This window comes from Scheffersomyces amazonensis (genome assembly GCF_036850825.1).
Source record: "Scheffersomyces amazonensis strain UFMG-HMD-26.3 chromosome Unknown RJT21scaffold_1, whole genome shotgun sequence".
Classification (NCBI taxonomy): domain Eukaryota; kingdom Fungi; phylum Ascomycota; class Pichiomycetes; order Serinales; family Debaryomycetaceae; genus Scheffersomyces; species Scheffersomyces amazonensis.
The window spans coordinates 1,633,968-1,658,079 of NW_027042741.1; the positions used below are offsets into that span (position 1 = coordinate 1,633,968).

General features: G+C 28.8%; 8 protein-coding genes across 8 annotated transcripts; 5 read left to right on the forward strand and 3 right to left on the reverse strand. All coding sequences in view use genetic code 12, as the record gives it.

Moving 5' to 3' along the window:
• Positions 1-31: 31 nt before the first annotated feature.
• On the forward strand, positions 32-3,191 carry SGD1 (Sgd1p). The gene is made up of 2 exons (XM_064879726.1): positions 32-753; positions 832-3,191. Exons 1-2 carry the CDS (start codon positions 49-51, stop codon positions 3,130-3,132), a joined length of 3,006 nt encoding a protein of 1,001 aa, XP_064741101.1. The 5' UTR covers positions 32-48; the 3' UTR covers positions 3,133-3,191.
• On the reverse strand, positions 3,192-8,946 carry SMC1 (cohesin subunit). Its single transcript, XM_064882776.1, has 2 exons — positions 5,188-8,946; positions 3,192-4,887 (listed from the first exon to the last, which is right to left on the reverse strand). The coding sequence occupies exons 1-2, from the start codon at positions 8,875-8,877 to the stop codon at positions 3,223-3,225; spliced, it is 5,355 nt and encodes a 1,784-aa protein (XP_064741102.1). The 5' UTR covers positions 8,878-8,946; the 3' UTR covers positions 3,192-3,222.
• Positions 8,947-9,630: 684 nt separating this feature from the next.
• Positions 9,631-11,999, forward strand: RJT21DRAFT_12145 (uncharacterized protein). Its single transcript, XM_064882104.1, has one exon. The coding sequence runs from the start codon at positions 9,737-9,739 to the stop codon at positions 11,927-11,929; it is 2,193 nt and encodes a 730-aa protein (XP_064741103.1). The 5' UTR covers positions 9,631-9,736; the 3' UTR covers positions 11,930-11,999.
• On the reverse strand, positions 12,000-16,752 carry RJT21DRAFT_12144 (uncharacterized protein). Its single transcript, XM_064882101.1, has one exon. It carries the CDS (start codon positions 16,570-16,572, stop codon positions 12,070-12,072), a length of 4,503 nt encoding a protein of 1,500 aa, XP_064741104.1. The 5' UTR covers positions 16,573-16,752; the 3' UTR covers positions 12,000-12,069.
• Positions 16,753-16,879: 127 nt separating this feature from the next.
• RJT21DRAFT_111497 (uncharacterized protein) lies at positions 16,880-17,890 on the reverse strand (the record flags this gene model as incomplete). Its single annotated transcript, XM_064880001.1, has 1 exon — positions 16,880-17,890. The coding sequence occupies one exon, from the start codon at positions 17,888-17,890 to the stop codon at positions 16,880-16,882; it is 1,011 nt and encodes a 336-aa protein (XP_064741105.1).
• Positions 17,891-18,939: 1,049 nt separating this feature from the next.
• TAL1 (sedoheptulose-7-phosphate:D-glyceraldehyde-3-phosphate transaldolase) lies at positions 18,940-20,414 on the forward strand. The gene has a single exon (XM_064880697.1). It carries the CDS (start codon positions 19,269-19,271, stop codon positions 20,238-20,240), a length of 972 nt encoding a protein of 323 aa, XP_064741106.1. The 5' UTR covers positions 18,940-19,268; the 3' UTR covers positions 20,241-20,414.
• A 195-nt stretch (positions 20,415-20,609) lies between these two features.
• Positions 20,610-21,519, forward strand: RJT21DRAFT_117435 (riboflavin kinase). Its single transcript, XM_064880698.1, has one exon. The coding sequence runs from the start codon at positions 20,644-20,646 to the stop codon at positions 21,187-21,189; it is 546 nt and encodes a 181-aa protein (XP_064741107.1). The 5' UTR covers positions 20,610-20,643; the 3' UTR covers positions 21,190-21,519.
• A 1,123-nt stretch (positions 21,520-22,642) lies between these two features.
• On the forward strand, positions 22,643-23,828 carry RJT21DRAFT_117436 (uncharacterized protein). Its single transcript, XM_064880699.1, has one exon. It carries the CDS (start codon positions 22,786-22,788, stop codon positions 23,581-23,583), a length of 798 nt encoding a protein of 265 aa, XP_064741108.1. The 5' UTR covers positions 22,643-22,785; the 3' UTR covers positions 23,584-23,828.
• Positions 23,829-24,112: the final 284 nt, after the last annotated feature.

Genomic DNA, 24,112 nt, shown 5'->3' on the forward strand with positions numbered 1-24,112 from the left:
AATATTAATTTAAATATATAATTAATGGTCAATAAATTGTAATTAACGATGGCTAGAAAGTATGGAAAGGATAGAGGAGAAGAAGGCGAGACTCATGCTATACGACTTCCTGGTCTGCTTTTAGATCAGATCAAAACAAGGGAAGATAAGGGAGAATATGTTGGAGATGAAGCTAGATATAATCAATTTACATCTACAAGTAAGAAAAGAAAAGAACCTCAACTTTCTAGAAAAGATAGAAGAAAACAAGAGAGACAATCCAAGAAGCAAAAGAAGTCCAATGGGAAACCTTCAAAAGTTGAAAATGGGAAAAAACATCATAATTCTAATGGAGTCAAGCATAATGAAGATGATCCATTAGCTAAACTTAAAGCCTTAAAGGAAGCTAAAAAGGATCCCTTAACCGCATTAAAGGAATTGAAATCGAAAAAGAAAGAGAATAAGAAAGAAGAATCAATAAGAGTCGTCAAAGAAGATGAATTGGAAGAAGATGAGGATATTTCAGATTTTTCAGATTTTGATGAAGAAGATAATGAAGAAGAAGAAGAAGATCCTATGGCTGCATTAAAAGCATTAAAAGCATTAAAAGCAAAGAAAAATAGTCACGAAGTTTCTGAAATTAGAATTGTGAAGGAGGATGATTTGAGTGACGATGATATCAGTGAAGAAATCGATAATGAGGAAGAACAGGAGGAGGAAGAAGAAGAAGAAGAAGAAGAGGAAGAAGAGGAGGAGGAAGAAGAAGATGATTATGTAGCTGATCCATTGGCTGCATTAGCAGCATTAAAAGCAAAGAAAAACGGTAAAGTGTCAGACATTAAAATAGTCAAGGAAGACGAACTCGAAGATGATGAGTTTTCTGATGACGACGAAGACCTTATCGATGATGATGAGGAAGAAGAGGAAGAGGATGAAGAATTTGGAGGGTTTGAGGATGATGAGAACTCTGACAATGAAGAAGAAAATTCCGACTATGAAGCAGATCCCTTGGCTAAATTAAAGGCTATCAAAGAAGCTAAGGCAAAAGCATCTAAGAAGAATTCTAAATCTGAAGATAAACCTGATCGAATTATTTCAGCTCAAGAACAAGAATTACTTGCCAGAGATGAAGAAGATATAGATTATTATGCTAAAAAGTTAGGTATTAAAAATGGTAAGAAGGGTAAATTATCTAAACTTGACGATGAAGATGATATTGGAGGATTATTAGATGGACTTGATTTGGATTTTGGAGGTTCAGATGAAGAAAACTATAGTGATGATATTAACCATATATCGGGAGATGAAGATGATTTTGGTTCAGATTCAGATTCAGATTCAAATACTAGAGAGAACCCATATGTTGCACCAACCAATGATAATTCTTCAGAGGGTGAAGAAGAGGAAGAACAAGAACAAGAGGAAGAGAAATCCTCATCGACTAGATATATTCCACCCGCATTACGTAGAAAGCTCGCAGCTGAAGGTGAGGGAGTATCAGAAGAGATTGTTAATTTAAGAAGATCAATTAAAGGTCCATTGAATAAATTATCTGAAGCCAATATTGGAACTATTGTTAATGATTTAAATCAATTATTTTTATCTAATCCAAGACATACAGTTAATGAAGAATTAACCAATACTATATTAGATAATATTATTCAACAAGGTAGATTACTTGAGAATTTTGTTTACCTTCATGCCGTAGTTATTGTCGCCCTTTATCGATTACAAGGAGTGGAATTTGGAGCATACTTTATTCAACTGTTAGTTGAAAAATTTGAAGAATTTTCTCAAGATTCAAATAAGGATAAACAAGCATCAAATATAATATCATTATTATCATCAGTATATTTATTTCAACTTGTTTCATCTAAATTATTATATGATATAATTAAAGAATTAATTAATAAATTAAATGAATCTAATTCTGAATTATTATTAAGATTAATTCGTAATTCAGGAAATCAAATGAGATCAGATGATCCAACAGCATTAAAGGAAATAATTCTTATGATTAATAATAAAGTTCAACAAATTCCTAAACAAGAAATGTCAGCTAGAATGGATTTTTTAATTGAAACAATTAATTCATTAAAACAAAATAAATTAAAGACAATTGATGAAAGTTATCATCAATTAAGTATTAGATTAAAGAAATTTTTAGGAGGAATTAATAATAATAAATATGGAGATTCAATTAGAGTATCATTAAATGATATTCGAAATATTAAATCAAGAGGTAAATGGTGGCTTGTTGGATCTGCATGGAAGGGATTAGATGAAGTTGAAGGTGAATTAGAAAAGAATGTTAATGAAGCAGTATTAAATGATATATTAGATAATGCAGAACCAAATTGGATGGAATTAGCTAGATCTCAAAGGATGAATACTGATATTAGAAGAGCTATATTTATTTCAATTATGTCAGCTAATGATTATATTGATGCGTTAACAAAACTTGATAAATTAGCCTTAAAGAGATCCCAAGAACGAGAAATTCCTCGAGTATTAATTCATTGTACTGGAGTTGAACCAGCTTGGAATCCATATTATGGATTATTAGCAAAAAAATTATGTGATAGTCATAATTATAGAAAGACATTTCAATTTATGCTTTGGGATTTATTAAAAGATTTTGAAGGATCAAATGAAAAAGATGAAGATGAACTTGAAGGACTTGGATTTGATTATAGTGGAGATAATAGTGATACTAAATTAAAACGAGTATTAAATTTAGGGAGATTTTTTGGTTATTTAATTGCTGAAGAAGCTTTACCAATTCATTTATTAAGAACTATAAATTTTTTAACAGCATCAAGTGATACAGTCTTATTTATGGAAGTATTATTTGTAACATTTTTAGATATTATTGGAAAAAAATCTCAAGTTAATTCTATTGGTACCGGATTATCTAAATCTAAATCTAAATCTAATCATTCAGATTATAAATATGATGATAGAAAACTTATTGAAATAATTATGAAGGCAAGAGATCAAACAACGCTTTTAAGGGGTATTCAATATTTTTCGCAACAAAAAGTTAAGAATAGTAATATTATTTCTGGTAAGAAACAGAAACATAGAATAGATTGGGGGGTTAGAGCATTAAGTGATATTATTGAAGAATTTATTACTTCAAAGGGTAATTAAAACTAAAAAATAAGTATATATATATATATATACATGTATAATTAATTAACTATGGACATAATAGAAGTAAAAGTATATTCTATATTTTTATTAATCTTGTAATTCTAATACTGCTATTGTTTCAACATGTTTAGTTTGAGGAAAGAAATCAAACCCAGCAATCTCTTTAATTTTATACTTTGTATCGGAATACTTTTGATATTCTTCAAATAAGGCTAAATCTCGAGCTTGAGTAAATACATTACAACTAACATAAATGATTAATCTTGGTTTAAATGCTAATAATTGTCTCATAAACAGTTCATTAGAACCTCTTCTAGATGGATCCATTATAACAATAGATTCTGGACCTTTAATACCTGAATTTTTAAAATTTGGACTTTCAAATATCATTTCTGATGATCCCAGAATAAATTCAATTCTTTGAGGAATTGGAATAGAATTTAATTTTGCATTTTTAGTAGCCCATTCTATGGCAGTTTTTGCAACTTCAATACCAAAGATTTTACCATGTTCATTAATTGTATTAGAAAGGGCAATACCAAAGAATCCAACTCCACAATAAGTATCAATCAAATATTTATAAGTATATCCTGTTGAATCAATATGATGTCTCATGAAATTAAGTACTGAAGGTAATATTTCGGGATTATTTTGAAAAAATCCTGAAGTATTAAATTGATATACATGATTTTCAACTTTCTCAGTAATTACTGGATCTTCATCAGTAAGACATACATTATAATATTCTCCAGTTTTATTATTTAATTTAACACTATCTCGTAATAATAAAGTATAACTTTTACCTGGTTTACCAGGACGTTCTTGTTGAATTCTTAATCTTTCAATTTTGAGTCTATCATTTATAGTAGGCGATCCAATTGGACATTCATCTACATCTAAAATAACTCCAGGAACATTTATATCATTATAACCAATAGGAATAGTTTGTCCAATATCTGGTTTAGGAATAGTATAATGAGGAGTAAGTTTTGATCTATAACCATATTGTTTAGGAGATTCAATGACTGGTTTAAAATTTAATTTATTAAAATTTGGGAAAAAGAATTCATAGGCTCTCTTCATCGTTTGAAATTTGAAATTTATTTGATCTTCATGACTTAACATTTGTAAATGACAACCAGAACAAGTTTTAAATTTATTACATAATATTAGATCATCATTTCTTTGAGGACTTGGTTTAATTATTTCAAGTAATTTACTTTCTGCATGATATAAATGATGCATAAATAATAATACTTTAACTTTATCACCTACTAAAGTTTTTGGAACTTTAACTACTGTAAATTGATTATCAAGATCTTCATCTGGTTCAACTATTGAAGAAGCATATTGACTTTTAGGAATTATTCCTAATCCTTCCCCTTCCGATGTATGATATATAATATCTAAATCAACTATGGCTTGAGGTCGATCTGTTGAAAACATAAATTTATTAAGGATTGAATTTTGATTACGAACATTTGATAATTCAATATTGGCTAGTTTTAAAGCTTGTTGAATTTCTAAATGAAGTATATTATTAGGACTGGCTTCACCTTTAGCAGATTTGACTTTGCCTTTAAGAGCTTTTCTTAATGCTTTAGTAGCATTTTTATTAAGTACTTTTGGATCGGTATTGATAGTAGTAATGGTTTTGGCAGTTGTATTGTTAGTAGTAGTATTGTTGGTAGTATTGTTAGTGGTAGTATTGGGTTTAGATATTGATATTGGTGGTGGTGTTGGTATAGGTGTCTGTATAGGTGTCTGTATAGGTTTCGGTATAGGCTTCGGGTTAGTTTTGTACTTCGGCCTCAACACAATACCCCTTCGAGTCTCCACACACCCTCTACACAGTACCACTAACCTTCTTACTGGTCGTAACATTAGGGTACTTCTTAGTAGATGTAGTTAGAGAGTGAAAAATTAAAAAAATTAAAAAAACTAAAAAAAAATAAATAAAATAACAACAAAAAAATAATGAGATGCGACCAGAATAGGCAATTTGCATCCAATTTATTGCATATACACTAACTCATAAAATAACTAAATTACAGAGACAGATTCGGAATATTCCGTTAAATCTAAAGTAACAGTTCTTGAACTATTCTGTCTTTGTTCTCTATATATTCCTACCAAAGCATCAGATCTTTCAAATAATGAATTCTTTAAAGAAATTACAATGAATTGAAAATTTGGACCAGCATATTTCCGAATATAATTTGCAATCTTACTAACATTTGAATTATCAAGAGCTGCATCAATTTCATCAAGAACGAAAAATGGTGAAGGTTGATATGAATGAATTGCAAATAATAATGCTAAAGCTGCCATGGTCTTTTCACCTCCTGATAAAAATTCCATATCTCTAAATCTTTTCATTGGTGGCATAGCATGATATTTAATTCCTGAATTATATGGTTCTTCTTCATCTTCTAATGTAAGATATGCTGAACCTCCAACTGGTGATGTACGAGATTTAGTAAGTTCTTTATAAATATTATCAATTTGATTAGATATATGATTAAATGCATCAAGAAATTTATCATATCTTTTATTTCTAATTTCTTGAAATTTTTCAAATATTTTACGTTCTTGTTGTCTTGCCATTGTATAATCTCGATCAAAATCTTTTAATTTATTTTCAATTTCATTTAATCGATCTACGGCTTTAAGATTAGGTGTAAGTTTTTCAAGTTGATTAATAATTTCTTCTAATTCTGCTTCTAATTCTGCTTCAATTCTTGAACTAAAATTTTCTTGATATTTCTTAGGTAATAAAGAATAATCAATTTCAATTTCATAAACTTCTTTCATTAAATCTTCAATATTTTCTCCAATAGATATAGATTCTAATAATCCATCTTTTAATGGAATATTAATACTTTGAATTTTACAATTCTTAAGATAATTAACTCTTTCATTATCAATTTTTAATAAAGTTTCTTCTAATCCAGTAATTGATTTATTAATACTATCAATTTGACTTTCAAAATCTTGTACTGAAGTTTCTAAAGATCGAGAATATTTTTGTTGTGATTGAATTGATTTTACAAATTCTTCATGTTCAGATTTTAATATTTCAAGTTCTGCTTCCATTGAATCAATACTTTCTTCTAATTCTCGTTTAGATTTAATAAATATTTCTAAATCCTTTTCAGAGATTAATAATTCATTTTGTAATTGATTTATTCTTTCATTAGTTGAATTAACGGCTTCCTTTTCAAAATTAAGTTTATTAGTTAAAGTAGTTATAGATCTAGTAAATTGAGATCTTTCTTTAGCTCTAATTCTTAAACTTGATCCATGTAAATCTTCATAATCAGTAATTCCATTTTTAAATCCATATTTATTACAAAATTCTCCATAAATATCTTGTTGAAGAGTTTTCATATTAATTTGAATATCTTCAATTTTATTACTAATATTAGTAATTTGTTTCTTCTTTTCAAGAATTTTAGAATCAAATCCATGACATTGATCTTTAAGAAATTTTATATCTGATTCTCGATCATTAATAATTCTTTCAATATTTAATTTTTGATTTCTTAATACTGGCATTTTATCATCAAGTCGACTTATTTCTTCAGCTAAAAGATTTATTTCAATATCTTTTGGAGATTTTTCATGTAATCTTGATAATTTATCAGCTAAATCATCCTTTAATATGGTAAGATTATTAAATTCATTTTTATCCCAATTAATACTGGCTTGAGATTTTTGATCTTGTTGTCCACCAGTCATTAAACCAGATTTATGAATAACTGATCCATCTAATGTTACAATTCGATTATCAAGATTTCTTGTATTTGACCATTTTAATTCTCGAGCAATATTAATATTATTAACTACAAGTGTATCTCCCATAACATAATTAATGGCTTGTTCTAACAGTTTATCTTCATATTCAATAATATCAATAGCTGGTTGAGCACCAGGATGAATACTTCTTAAATAATTTAAATTAATAGTATCATTAATAATATTATCTAATGGAATAAAACTAATAACTCCTAATCTTCTTTCCTTTAAAATTTCAATACATTTATAAGCAATTGTCAGAGTTTCAACAATAACACTATCGAAATTTCTTCCTAAAACTGTCAGTAATGCTCCTTCATATTTATGTTGAATTGGTCTTACTAATTCATATAAAATTCCCTTAATTGATCCTTCTGGAAAAAGACGTTTTAAAGTTGAAACATTTTCTCGTAATCTTTTTTGTTTATTTGATTCTCGTTGTTGATATGATAATTCATCAAGTTTTATTAATACATCTCTTAATTGAGTATTTATTTGTAATTCTTCATATTTATATTCATCTTTAGCCTTTATAAGTTTACTTCTAAAATCAAATTTTTCTTGTCTTTGACTAAGTATATCATTAATTTCTTGATTTATATCGCCAAGTCGAGATTTTAAATCAGTATTAATATTTGATTCTAATTCATTAATTCTATTAATTGAATTTGATTTTTGAATTTCTGAATTATTTATACTATTTAAAATTGATTCTTTATCATTTAATAAAAGTGAAATTTCTTCTTCTAATTTTGAACCATCAGATGATAAAAATTTATTACGTAATTCTTCATATTCTCTTTGACCTTCAATAGTTACTGAAGATTGAATTGAAGAAAATGTTCGATCTTGAAATTCATTAAATAATCTTTTAGCTTCTCGAAGTTGTCTTTCATTAATAATAACTCGATCATTTTGACGATTTAAATCAATTTGTAAATCTTTAATTTTAGATTTATAAGAATTAACTTTAATAGTAGTAGATCTTTTAGAAGCTTCTATAGGAATTAAATCTCGTTTAGTCGATTCAATTTTAGTAGATAATTCATCTATAAATTTTTCTTGACGTTTAGATTCAGTTATTTGTTTTGAATAATCAGCAGCTGCTTTAGTAAATAATTTTTGTTCACTAATTAATTGCTTCTTTATATCATTAAATTGATGATTTTTTAAATTAATTTCTTGTAAGATTTCTTCATGTTTCTTTTCATTATGATATAATTTATAAAGATTAATATTCTTTATTGTATCAGTCTTTTTAATTAATTTTTCTTCAAATTCTTCTTGTTCTGCTAATTGAACTTTATATTGTTTTGATTCGGAATTTAAATTTCTCTTTCTTGAAAATACTGAATTGGAATATTCATGAGATTTTTCATATTCTTCCTTTAATTGATCATATTCCTTTATATAATCAATAGATCCACTAATATTTTCAATTAATTTAGTTAAATCTTGTGGTGATTGTGAAGCTATTTGTTCTACATCACCTTGAAATACTAAGAAATTTCTTGCTTTAATTAAGATATTTTCAGATTTTAATACCATAGAATAATTTAATGCTGTCACTGATAAATCATTAATTTTATAATCTCCAATTCCATTGGAAGATATAGTACGTTTTAATTTTATAATTTCTCCATCATCCTTTTCATATACTGCCATAACATAAGCATTAATTGGATCTTCATCAGAACTTAAAGAATTGGTTTCCAGGTTATTGGAATTAATCTTTCTACCTCGATAAATCAATTCTTTTAAATTTTGAGATCGTAAATGAGATGATTTAACTCCAAGTACAAAGGATATGGCATCCATCATATTTGATTTCCCTGCTCCATTAGGTCCAATTATGGAAGTAAAATATGATGTTCCAAATCCAATACGCGCAGTACCTTTATAGGACTTGAAGTTATGTAATTCCAATCCAACTAATCTCCCCATACTGCTGGTTTCTATGAGTTACTGGTTATTTAGTATGAAGTATTTTAGTATTTACTATTTACTATTGACGCGTTTTATTTATGTGGTGAATATGTCGTGGGGGATGGGAGAAATGTCGCACGACTCGTTATAAATAAATTTTGTAAACATACCATATAACTAATGTATATATAGTTCACTTTCTTTATCTTTCCTTCCAAAGTTTTAAGGAAGTTTCGATATTTTTGTCAAGACAAGCAAATTTTTTATTGCATGTTGATAATGGTATTAGAAAGTTTGATATTTATAGCAGTATAGTTCGTCACTATATCGATAGATACTAACAGCCAAAGCGAATTTGGCAATGCTAACTTTTAGGATTTACTAACTTTATGACTAAACCGCTCTTACTATGTGATATACTTTTACGTGAGTTTTGAAAGCTTTTGTATATGGTACTTGCAAAAGACTGATAAGGGTCGATATTTGTAAGCTATTTGTTAACTATGCCAAAATTTCTAACATAACATACCTATATAAGGTTACTATATAAATATCTAGGTAAATACTAACTAATAATACTTTCTCGTGTTTAGGGAGTACACATGTGGGTTCCATCTTCAATCATACTTATGAGTACGTAGTCTATCAAATTATATCCTTTTATTAATTGTACAATTGTAGTCGTAACTAATTTAGCTTAAGCCCGGTACTACCAACCGATAGTGCGGTATCGTGATCCGTTATCGCCAGAAAAATAGAAATAGAGCCTCACGATAAATTGGTCCCTTTAAATGCCCGTCATTCTACTTACTCTCTACTTACTCAGTTATTACTTACTTCTTACTTCTTACTTACTTTTAATTAACTAACTCTTACTATGGCTTATATGTCGGAAAAGGAACCATTATTAAGTATAAATCGTAAACGACCATTAGCGTCTGAATCAGAAATTTCTACTATAACATGTCCGTCATTTAGTTGTTTATTAAGTAAACCATTTCAATGTTTACCTCAATTAACTAGACAATTGGCTGAAACAATTATTGGAGATGATGAAGAAGTAATTAATTATTCAGATGATGATGAAATATTACCAGATTTACCTTATATTACTAATCCAATTACTTTAGGAGTATCTAAATTAAGTCAGGGGGATAAATTAACTGAATTAAGAAAATTAATGAAGAAATATAATATTGGAGTTTATATTATTCCATCAGAAGATGAACATCAATCGGAATATACTGCATTGGCTGATAAACGTCGAGAATATATATCTGGATTTACTGGAAGTGCAGGTATTGCCGTTGTAACTCTTGATGATGAAGAGAATTTAACTGGTGAAGCAGCTTTATCAACAGATGGAAGATATTTCTTACAAGCAGAAAAGCAATTAGATTCAAGATATTGGAAATTATTAAAACAAGGTATACCATCAAATCCTACTTGGAATAAATTTGCTATTGAAAAGGCTATTAAAAATGAATTTAGTAATGTAATTTCTTGTGATCCAAGATTATTAAGTTTAAGTATTGGAGAATATTTTAATCGAGTTAGATTATTAAATTATCGTAGTAAATTTGAATTTAAACCATTATATGAAATTAATTTAATTGATCAAGTTTGGGGATTTGAAAAACCTTCAAGATCTTTAGAACCAATTTATCATTTAGATTTAAAATATTCTGGTAAACATACTAATGATAAATTACGAGAAATTAGAGATTTATTAAAATCTTCAAAATATTCAAGTACTCATTTAATTGTAACTGCTTTAGATGATATTGCTTGGTTATTTAATTTAAGATCTGATTATGATATACCATTTAATCCAACTTTTTTTTCTTATTCAATTATAACTTTAAATTCGGTAATTTTATATATTAATAAAATTAAAATTGATAAGGGATCACCGGAATTACATAATTATTTATCAAGTATTGAAGGTTTACAAATTAAATCTTATGAAGAATTTTATCCTGATTTATCAGACTTAAAAGTTACAATTGAAAATCCAAATTTATCATTTATTTTACCAAATAAAGAATCTACTACTTTTGCTTTATTTGATTCTTTACCACAATCAATTGGTAAAAATTCAATTATTCATGAATCTATTATATCAAATATGAAAATATTTAAAAATTCAACGGAATTATTTAATGCTAAAATAGCTCAATATAAGGATTCATTAGCATTTATATTATTTTCATCATGGTTAAATCATCAATTAGTTAATAAAAAACGTAAACTTTCAGAATATGATGTGGCCTGTAAAATATATTCAATTAGATCTAAATTACCTAATTTTAAAGGATTATCTTATGAAACTATTTCATCAACTGGACCAAATGCAGCAATTATTCATTATGCACCAACAAAGGATGATAATTCAATTATTGATCCAAAACAAATTTATCTTATAGATTCAGGAGCTCATTATTTAGAAGGTACAACTGATATTACAAGAACTTATAAATTTGGATTTGATGGACTTAATGATAGATATAAAAAATATTATACATTAGTTTTAAAGGGACATTTAGCAGTTGCAATGGCAAAATTTCCTCCCAATTCTAAAACAACAGGAAGTATTTTAGATGGATATGCAAGACAACCATTATGGAATGAAGGATTAGATTTTAATCATGGTACAGGACATGGAGTTGGAAGTTTTGGTAATGTTCATGAAGGACCATTATCAATTCTGACTACTACAGGAGGACCAAGTCAAATTGATGTTTATAAACCAGGAGGAATTCTTACTGATGAACCAGGATATTATGTTGATGGAGAAGTTGGATTTAGAATTGAAAGTGAATTAGAAATTATTGAATGTAGTGATGAATTTGGTAAAACAAGAAGTGGTAATAACTTTTTAGGATTTGGGTATTTAACTAAAGTACCATTTTGTAGAAAATTAATTGATACAAATTTATTATCACCAGTTGAAATTAATTGGATTAATGAATATCATAAGAGTGTTAAACAAGACTTTGCTGAGAAATTATTAGAAATGAGTGATAAAAGAGCTTATAATTGGTTAGTTAAAGAAACTGAACCATTATAGATATTTAAATTTAATAATAAATTAATATATTAATTGATTCTATTTAATTAATTGATTCTATTTAATTAATAGTTATTGAATTGAATTGAATTGAATTGAATTGAATTGAATTGGTTTGAATTGATTTGATTTGATTTGATTTATGTAGATGAAGAATATAATTTAGGAAATCCTAAACTTTTCCCCTTAGCTCTATCAGTTTTAGCTACTGGTTTTTGAAAACTACCAGGTCTTCTTAAACCAGAAGAAATTCCATTAGTATTGGTTATAGTTCCAGTATGAATCTTATTTGAAATAAATGGTGAGGAGGTGGGTAATGATAATGTCGAATATTCAAGTTTAATAGTTGAATTATCACCAGTATTGGGTTTAGTAGTAGTAGTAGTAGTAGCAGTAGATAATGATGATGATGGATCAGTGGCCTTTCTATACAGAGGCATTCGAAGTGTATTAACAGAGCCCCATAAATGAGAGGCTGAACCCGTAGCCAATGAACTTCTCATTTGATCTAAATTAGAGGCAATCTTACTAAATGAATCTCGTTCAGAAACTAAAGCTTCAACATCAGTCATAAGTTTAGATCGTTTAGGTTCATTACTTAATGGAATATCTGATTTCCTCTTTTCTTGAATATTTAAATTCCGGAAATTTTGTAATGATTCATAACCGGCATTGGCTACGTCTCTAACTGATGAAGATATTCTATTTAATATACCTCCATTAGTTGAAGAAGAAGTGGTGGTGCTGGTGGATGTTGAACTACTCGAACCAGAAGTCATAGATCTTGAATGTTGATGATTAGGAGATTGAGATCTAGTGAATTGGAAATTAGATGAGATTCCCTTAGAAAGACTTGAAAGTCGATCATTTAATTCTAATGAATTCGATGATTCCATTAAATTCATTATAATAGATCCCACAGCAGATTCAACTTGTTTATAGGTGACATTTTGATTTCTATCAGCATACATAGCTGCCACGGTAGCTGTTGCAGCAGCCGTAGCTGCTAAGGCAGCTTCAGGATTTTCTCGATAAGTTGCACTTGAAACCATATTAAATATATCAGTTACAGGTTTAGAAAGATCTTCATCCATGGCTAATTTAGATCCAGTTCCAGTTCCTGTTCCTGTTTCTTTACCCTTAGTAAAGATTTTATCTTGAGATAGATTACCTTGAACTTTATCATGCTCTCTTTTTTCCTCTTTGGCAATTCTTCTATCTCTTCTTCTATTAAATTCTTCTTCTGCCCAAGCTTTCTTTTCTACACTATCAGTTTCTCCAAACATTGCACTTGCCCGCTTTAAAACTCTTGATCTTAAATCATTATCTTTATTTCTATCTGAATTTTCTTCTCTCCATTTCTTCTTTCTTTCTCGATTATCAATTCTAATTTTTTCTTTATATTCGGGTGAATCAATGGGAGGTTTATCATTACCATTTCTTCTAAAATTTGGTGAAAAATTCGATATTGCTGATATAACTGATTTACCAATACTTGAAATAAATTCATTTCTAATATTTGGAGCTCGATTAGCTGAAAATGAATTTAATGATGAATTAGTTAAATTAGGATCAATCTTTGATGTATCAAATTGATTTAATACATTATCAAGTAATTTTGCAGCCAATGAATTACTTTGGGCATCAGGAATTCTAATTTCACTTTGATCATATAAATATTTCTTAGCAAGTAATAAAGAATTTATAATGGTATCCTTTTCAGGTTTATCTTTATAACTTTGAATAATTTCTGAAGCATTTAAATTATTTGATGATGATGATGAATCTGTTAATGTTGGTTGAAATCCCGTAGTAAATGAATTAGTCATTTGTCTAATTACACTTAATAAATTTTCATTAGATCCAGTAGAATTATTAATTCTTGAAGTTATTGAACTTAAAGCTTGAGAGATTTGACTATTTAATGCTCCATAATCATATAATGAACCTTTATTTGTTTCTGTAGATACTCCTCCTGTTGAAAATGCTTTAGCTCCAGTAGACATGGCTGATCTATGAAGTGCTAAAGTTTCAGCAATAGATAATGATTTTTTAGATGGTGGTGGTTGTTTCCCATCAAGATCAATGGATGATGATCGATTTAATGTTTCTAAAAATCTAGCAGTAGATGAAGAATATGGTACAGTCACTAAAGGTTTAGATGATGAACCAGTAGATTCAGGTTCTGGTTCTGGTTCGGAATTAATTGAACTTCCTCTATTGGTATCTATAGTATCTTCAGTATCTAAATCAGTCAATAATTCTTGAGGATTTTCCATAGCCATTTTAAAAGCATTCAGTAAGATATCACTCATTTGTAACAGTTCTAAATCATTTGTATGTGTATCTTTTTCCTTAGTTAAAGGTTTAGAAACATTACCATTACCATTACCAATAGTATTACTTATTGACTTCTTCTTAGATTCATTTCTTCTACGTGCTACTTCTTCTTTATGAGCTTCTTGTTGAAAATGTTCTAATACATTATCAGCAATTTGTGGTAATGATGATACATTTGAAGATTTCTTAGCAGTTTCATTTTCGGCTAAATGATATTGAACTTGATTAGTAATTTCTGCGGCTAATTCTTGAATTATATCTTCTGAAATAGGTAATCTGGTCGTAGGGGTATCAGTAAAATCATCTTGATTAGCCATTTGGTTAACTAATGTTTGAACTAAACTAGATACATCAAATGGGATTTCATTCTTTCTGGATGCTGGTGCATGTACTAGATCAGAATTTGAGTATTGTCCTGATTTACTGGTTGAAACTGGTTGAGAACCAGCACCTGATCCAGTACCTGATCCAGTGGCAATTGCTTGTTGAAATGAGGCTGAAATTATAGCACTCAATTCATCTTCATTTACGGGTTTATCCTCTTCTTCTTGTGAATGGAAAGTAGTTGATTGATTTATTGATTCAAATGCGGCTCCTATTGCATTCTCTAAATCTAAATCATCATCATTATCCACTTTAGCAGTGGTATCCTTTGAAGATTCAGTACTTTGTTGTTCTGGTAATAAAGTTTTAAAAGCATTACCAATGGCTTCATTAAGATCTAAATCATCATCATCAGAAACTTCACGTTGTTGTTCTTTAGCTTCATGTGATTCTACTTGTTTAGATTCCTCTTGATTAGACTGTACAGCTTCGTCTTTATGGAATATATGGTTAAATGCATTACCAATAGCATTCTCTAGAGCATCATCATCTTGTGCCTTCTCTTCTTCAACCTGCTCAGAAGTAGATACATCTTTCGATTGTTGAGAAAATACATCCTTGAATGCACTTCCTATGGCTTCATCCAAACTCAAGTCCTTATGGGATTCATGTTCTGGTTGTTCTGGTTGTTCTGCTTGTTCTGGTTCTTGATTAGTTTCATCATGGACTGATTCTGATTTATCTATGATCTTATTATCATTCAGTGACGACTCCGCCGGTTCAGACTCTTTCATTGCATTTGCAAATGCCATACCAATAGCATCATCCAAGTTAGAATCATCATGATTATCGTGACTACTTTCCTTAGAATTGTGTTGATCTTCTACTATGGCAGACTCCAAAGCTTGTCCAATGGTATCTTCAAGATGTACATTGTCTGAACTTTCTTGAGGTATAGTTGAATCATTTTCTTTAATAGCATTATCGAAAGCTTTACTTATTTCATCATCTAAATATTTTGATTCATCGGGCTTATCCTGTGCTGGACTAGTACTTGTATGTTCACTATGTAGAACATTATCAAAGGCACTTTCAATTGCAGCATCCAAGTTTAATTCATTCACGGATTCGTTAGTGTTTGTCTTTGATGATTCCCTAACATCAGGCTCACCAAAGCTATGTAATGCATTTTCAAATGCTTTACCAATATCATCATCTAGATTGGTCTGTATATTTGATTTTGGCTCTACTTCATGCTCCTGTTCCTGTTCCTGTTCATGTTCATGTTCATGTTCATGTTCATGTTCATGTTCATGTTCATGTTCATGTTCATGTTCATGTTCATGTTCATGTTCATGTTCATGTTCATGTTCATGTTCATGTTCCTTCACTTCATCTTGTTCTTGTATTTCCTCCTGCTGATGTTGCTCTAAGGCATTCTCGAATGCTTTCCCAATAGCATCGTCAAGATTGAATTGGTCACTTTGTGACTGATCATCATGATGATCAAAAATCTGTGTATCATTATTATTACCATTGGTATGTGTATTGTGTATATTATTTTCATTATCATCATTACTATCATTATTGCTATTGGTATTAGTATTAGTATTAGTATTATTAATATTATTAATGTTATTATTATTATTATTATTACTATTATTATCCTCATTATAATTATCGGAATGTGCATCATTGGCAAACGAGGTCATATCGAATTGGTCAAATGCATTATTTATAGCACTCTCTAAGTCAATATCTTCATGGTGTTGGTGTGGGTTGTGTGTATCTGTCTCCGCATTTGGTTGCAACATTTGTTCATCAGGGTTATGTTCCAGTTTATCATTATTATTATGATTATTATTATTATTGTTATTATTATTTGTTAGGGATGAAAGGGAGTTGGCAATGACATCATTGAGGTCTACATCAGCTTCATCGTTATGATTATTTGTGTAGTCAGAAATGTGTTCTGACATTATACCCTAAACGGAAATCTGGGGTAGGTAATGATAATTTGCAGTAATTCCTAAATAGGGTGTGATAGTTGTGACTGCTTTTTGATATGGTTGTTTATTTTTAGTGATGAGGCATGAATCATGTCGTGCGACATGAGACATGAGGCACGGTGCGGCTCACGCTTTATTTCCCGATATGGAAGAAATCAACATATTAAACTAAATCAAATTAAAAATTAAATTAAATTAAATAAATTAAATTAAATTAAAATAAATACATATATTACAAATATACGGCTTTAGTTATGTAAGTAATAACAAACATAAACTAATCTTCTTCATCTAATAATGCAAAATTAACTAGTAATCCTAATTTACCATGATCAACACCATCATAACCATCTTGCTTTATGACCCAATTAAAATTATTGAGGATTTCATTGGTAAGACTTGAAACATTAATATCAAATGTCTTATTACCATATGTAGGAATGCTAACAGCATACTTTGAATCTGCCATTTTAACAAATGAAGTATCAAATTGTAAGAAATACGATTTGGAATGCTCATCATTAAAAATAAATTCTTGGCAATTCTCAAAATTTGTGAAATACTTAATTCTATCTAATGAATTATCAGGAATATCAAGCGTATTATCAGTATTACTTGATAAATTTTCCTTATGATTTAATCTATCAACTATTTGATGTTTTCTATGGCTTTGTTTCTTTTTAAGAAGTTTTAATGGGTTCTTAGTCTCATTTTCTCCTTCATCTTCTTCATTATCTTCTGATAATATATTTTCTTCAATTGCTGTTATATCTTCATCATCATCAACAATTGACATATTTGTAAATGTATTAAGTGCTAATCCATAAAGATAGGGCTTATCATTATATAAATCACCTTTGACCGTTTTATTAATAAACCAAGTAAAAAATTTCAATCCTGCTGATAATATAGTTGTAGGTACATAATCTCTTATTGGTATAGTTAAATCATTACCAAAAATTAATCTCAGACCTTCAATAGGGATTTTTGGTTTAAATATAATATCTATACGTAAATTTGGTTGAATATCATTAGGTAATGCAGAAATAACATTATTCTCTTCTACAGGCTGTTTATTCAAAAGAGTTTTATCTCCAACATTATAAAGACTATTATCAAGATGAGGTTTGGATCCATCGAAATTTTTAATATTGATAAGAAGTTGAAAAGTTCCTATTTCTGAATCAATTGTTATAGGTTTGTTTGTATTAACAGGAACAATTTGAAATTTGTCATTTAAGTCATAACTAGTTCCAGCACGAATATATAATCTTTTTGTTATCCCCATTTTTTAAATTATATTTCAAAGTTCGAGTATATGAGCTAAGAACTTTCTTCATGAATATATATTGAGCAGGTTTACTATTGAACCATAAATTAATTCGAATAGCAAGCTCATCGATTAGATATTTCAGTCTTGTGCTGCTTGCTGTTGATACGTTTGCCTTTTTAGGCGGCTTTGGCGGAACAGTTTTGTGCAGGATGCTCTGGGGTAAATCTTATTCATCACTATTAATATACTTGGGAAAATGTTCGGGGTTAACTACGATACATCTCCATTATAGAAAGTAAACAATAGAGAACTAAATGATAAAAAGAAACATCAAAATAAGCATTTATAAGCTTCATTAGTGACATAAAAATTCATATTCCTCGCTTAGCAATTAAAGCCAGCTATGGAACTTTTTACACTGTGTTGCAATCTCAACAATAAGCAACGTTTCCAAAAATTGCCTTGACATAATAATGACTTGAATTAAATCACCTTGTCATTAATATTTACGTCAAATTGGAAGAATATTGGGGGATCAAGATCTATGCACCTATCTGTGATTAAATTTACCTTAATTTAATTAAAAGTAGACTAACTTTTGTTGCAGCCATAGAGAATAATTTGTTGGTCACTCACCCACCAATTCCGTAGCAGAAATAGTAAGCTTAGATAAAAAAAAAATTGTGTAATGCTAAAAAAAATGTTAATTTAAGTAAATATAGGTTATATTAATAGTCGTTATTGATTCATAATTAATAGTCGTTATTCATTCATAATTAATGTGTCAAATCATTTAGGTTGCACCTTTCCAATTCAAGATTTTTATGAGACCCTTCATACGCTTAGACCTTCAAAATTGTATCAATTCCGCATACTTAATACTTTTTTTTGGGTACAATAGTGAAGCTAGATCCAAGTTTTGAGAAAATCAAATTAAGATGACTATCAATTAAGAATGAACTGAACTAATTTTAATCATTCTAGTATTAGTTATTTTTACTTGTATAAATTAATATGTAAGAAATATGTAAAAAAAAAATGTAAAAGGAATTAAAATAGGGTCATGGATTACTATCATCCTTTTGTATAATTATCATTTAGTAAGAACTTAATAAACTATGAGAAATTCTAGACTTTATAAGCGAATGTCGCGCGAACTTTTGGACAATGTCTCCCCCTCCTGTTAGTAATAAAAAGAAAAAACTATTGACGATGTCGCGACCTTCGTTCGGTTGAATAACCCCCACGAGAACCACCAATGTGACATAAATATAGAAATTTCCACATAAATTCATTTCAATTCGTTCAATTTACTATTTCTTTTATAATTTAGTTCTTTTTTTGAATTGATAATATTAATATATTAATTAATACCAATCATAACTATATAAACATGTCTTCCAATTCATTAGCACAATTAAAAGCCACCGGTACTGTCATTGTCACCGATACCGGAGAATTCGAATCAATTGCTAAATATACTCCTCAAGATGCTACTACCAATCCATCTTTAATTTTAGCTGCTTCAAAGAAAGCTGAATATGCTAAAGTTATTGATGTTGCCATTGAATATGCTAAAGATAAAGGTACTACCAAAGCTGAAAAGGCTTCTATTGCTTTAGACAGATTATTGGTTGAATTTGGTAAAGAAATTTTATCCATTGTCCCAGGAAGAGTTTCAACTGAAGTTGATGCTAGATTATCTTTTGATAAAGAAGCTACTATTAAGAAAGCTCTTGAATTAATTGAATTATATAAATCTATTGGTATTTCCAAGGATAGAATTTTAATTAAAATTGCTTCTACTTGGGAAGGTATTCAAGCTGCTAGAGAATTAGAAGCTAAACACGGTATTCACTGTAACTTAACTTTATTATTCTCTTTTGCTCAAGCTGTTGCTTGTGCTGAAGCTGGTGTCACTTTAATTTCTCCATTCGTTGGTAGAATTTTAGATTGGTATAAGGCTTCTACTGGTAAAGAATATACTGCTGAAACTGATCCAGGTGTTCAATCTGTTAAAGATATTTACAATTACTATAAGAAATTCGGTTATAAGACTATTGTTATGGGTGCTTCTTTCAGAAATACTGGAGAAATTAAAGCTTTAGCCGGTTGTGATTTCTTAACTGTTGCTCCAAAATTATTAGAAGAATTATTGAACTCTTCTGAACCAGTTCCTCAAGTTTTGGATGCCTCTTCTGCCAAGGCTAGCTCTTTTGAAAAGGTTACCTATGTTGATGATGAAGCTGCTTTCAGATATGCTCTTAATGAAGATGCTATGGCTACTGAAAAATTATCTCAAGGTATCAGAGCTTTTGGTAAGGATGCTGCTACTTTATTAACTTTATTAGAAGAAAGATTCTAAGCTTGCATACATAGTAGCACTTGCATTGCTGTTGTATCCTGTCTGCTCCATAATAAAATTATATAAACTGTAAAAACATTATGTCGATCTTAGGTTCGCTATTTTGTTTACTTTTTTCCTCTAATTCATATAGTTACTATCGTGTTGCCTAATATATAATCGACTTGTCATTATTCAAGGTAAAATCAGTCTTTTTCATACTGATAGTAGTGAAAGTTCATGAGCCCCATAATTCCAAATAAATGTCGCAATATTTTGATTTCGGATTTGATCTATCCCGCAGTGTCGTTCTCCGTTGATGGAAAATGTCTCATCATTATCTTACTAAGAAATCAGTTATCAAGACTAATTTTTCATATTTATAGAGAGACAAATATATTTATACATACACATAACATAGATAATGACTAGGCCAGAAACCATAGTTCCAGAAGAACCTATTTCACCCTTTCCAATAACTCAAGAATCTAGAATTATTAGTGGATTTGGTAGAGGATCATCAGAACTTGGTATTCCTACTGCTAATATTCCTATAAATAAAGAATTAAATGATCTTGATACTGGTATATATTATGGATGGTGTAAACTTCTTCCTCATTCTCAAGAAGAGGATGAACTTTTCATACGTCAAAATGGTAAACAAGTTAAAGTGAATCATGGACGTACTCTATGTAAAGAAGAATTAACAGCTTTACCAATGGTAATGTCAATTGGGTGGAATCCATTTTATCATAACAAAGAAAAAGCAGCTGAAGTTCATATTATTCATAAATTTGATACTGATTTTTATGGAGCTTCAGTTAAATATAATGTATTAGGCTATATAAGACCAGAATTAAATTATACTACCAAAGAAGCTTTAATAGATGATATTAATCTTGATATTAAAATAGCTAAAGAGATTTTAGAAACAAAAGATAATTACAGTCAATTTAAATATAAATTATAAATAATAATAATTCCCTCTATGGATCTTGTTAATAGCCCACTTAAATAGTACATATTATTTATTCACTTTAATTTTTTATTTTTTAATTAGTTCACATAGTCATAGATTTAAAATTTGTATTAGAATTATTAGAAATGAACTTATTTGTAATATGTAATAATTTTAAACTATATCACTACTAGAAAAGATTAGAGCTGAAGGTTAGAAATTACATATGGCAAAAATTCCTATTACACATTCCTTAGGTATGGTGTGTGCAGGAATGCTTATTTGGGCATATACGGAATGATCCTGAAATTGCTCTGATAATGAAAACTAAACAAAGATTATACGATTACTTTATTATAATTATAAGACTGTATATGTTCTTAATATATGTGAACTATTTATATTATTAAATATTATTAACTCGCTTACCACTTTAGGTTAAAGTTCGCAACCATGATACCAAAATGGAGGCATAGAGGCTTAATCTTAACAGTGTTGCTTATCATGTTGCAACCAACCTTAGCTATCAATTATTTATTTCTGATATCAGAAATTGATCAACAACAATGTAATTTACCATCAAAACATTCAGACTTTACAAATGATTGTGAATATATCAAACATAAATGTGATTCAAATTACTTTATAATATCAAAATTTTATTATTGTTCAAATTCTTCACCTTCAATAGTTTATTTATTATTAATTTCATTTTTCATCATAGTTTTTTTAACTATTATACTAATTTCATTAAGTATACTTGTTTCTAATTATGTTTTTAAAAATTTACATGATTTAGCCAACAATCTTAAAATTAACAACAATATTTTAGGATTCATGCTTGTTCCACTTTCAAATACATTTCCTGATTTTATAAATTATAATATTGCTTTATCTCATGGTTCTTCTGATTTAGTTATTGGACAGTTGGTAGGATCTATGTTTATAACATTTACAGTAATTCTAGGTATGATTATTATATTGAATGCTCCCATTAAAATAATACAACATCTGATGATTATTGACTTTTTATGGGTATTAATAATCCTTCTTATATTTTCTCTTATTATGTCTGATGGTATGATAACTCTTCTTGAGTCTATAATAATGGTAGGATGTTATATTGGATATATTTTATTTTTATGCTATTTTGATAAAGAAGACAAATTATCAAATGATGAAACCCAGCCATTGTTGATTGTTCATCATCACATCCACAATAATCAACATTTGGAAGAGCCTTTCACTATAGTACAGGCTTTATCAATACTATCAAGTGTTGAAGATCTATCATCGACCAGTAGTTTCCGTTCCGTTTCACCATTTCAATCAAATCATTTTGAATTCGGTGAAAATGCCTTAGAAGTAGATGAGGGTGAAAATGAATATGAAAATGAAAATCAAAATGAAAATCAAAATCAAAATCAAAATCAAAATCAAAATGAAAATGAATTCGAAGACGAAGACGAATCTTTACAAAACCTACAGTTCAATCCTTCAAATACAAATGGCACTCATCTATCTCCTTCTCCTCCTCCAATTTCTATAACTCGTGTAAGGTCATCTGATTTAGTGCCAGGATTAACACCAAATAAATCTCCTGAAAGTATGTATTCCTACAATATACATGAAATTGAACATATTGTGATTCAAGATTCAATTTCAGTATCCCAATATATTGTCAATTCTATTGACTTTATGTTTTTTATCTTAGTACCAATACAGATTAAAGATGATGATTTTCCAGAATCTCATTGGAAGCTCAAATTATACCAATCAAATTTATTTCTATATTGGTATTTTTTTGAAATTCCTTTTATTTTAAATCTTCACATATTTAAGATAAGTGTCATTAAATTTGTTCCCATTGCATTATTGTTGGCCTTTCCAATTCACTTTATATCAGCTACTTATCTTTCATTAAAGTTCAAACATTGTTTGATCAATTTAATAGGGGTAATAATATCTTTACTTATTTTATCGGACTTTACTGTACAAATACTAAGAGTTCTTAAAAATTTTGGACTTATTTGGTCTATAAATGAATTCATTCTTGGATTACTAATTTTTTCAATTAGTAATTCAATGAATGACTTAGTAACAAATCTTACCATTTCAAAGATAAACCCTATATTGGCAATTAATTCGTGTTTGGGTTCCCCCATATTGATTATTCTTTTAGGTATAGGGATTAATGGATGCATATTAATCCTGCAATTCCACAATCACGACGCAATAAAATTTAATTTAAATATCAATGTGACTATTAGCATGTTATCATTAATTATTACAGTAGCTTTCTATATTTTATATATACCCTTGAATAACTGGGTTTTAGATAGAAGAGCTGGAATAGGTTTGATTCTTTTTTATTTAATAATTACAGGAGTTATTTGTTCTATATAACTAGTTTGTTACTCTATTAAAATATATATAGGAACATTATATACGCATGTATATAAAGAAAGCAAATAAATACATATGTATATATTTAAGCATTATTATCATTTATCATTAATCCTATTTTTAAGATAATAGAAAAAATTGTCGCATATCTTCATCTATTTGGCTGCAAGAAAAGATTTGTCGAATCTTCTCAGTATGTCTCAAATTTATTGTCGCATATTTTAATTGAGGTAACACAACTTATTGTTGCTGCAAAATGATAAAATGACTTTCTTCCATAGAATTAATTTTGCTCTCTATCGCTGTCTTATTCAGCAAATCGAACAATCACGTCATGTATCATACCATTTCAAATATTCAGCTTAGTTATGACGACATTCTTGAAACCTTACATGAAGATATATTTCTCGCCTACAAACGTATTGAAGCTAATCGGCCCGTAATATTAATGGTAGACACTATGGATGAGCATGAATTTGTAGATCATCTAGACTATAGAAGGAATGGCAGATCTGCAAATAAGAGCAGT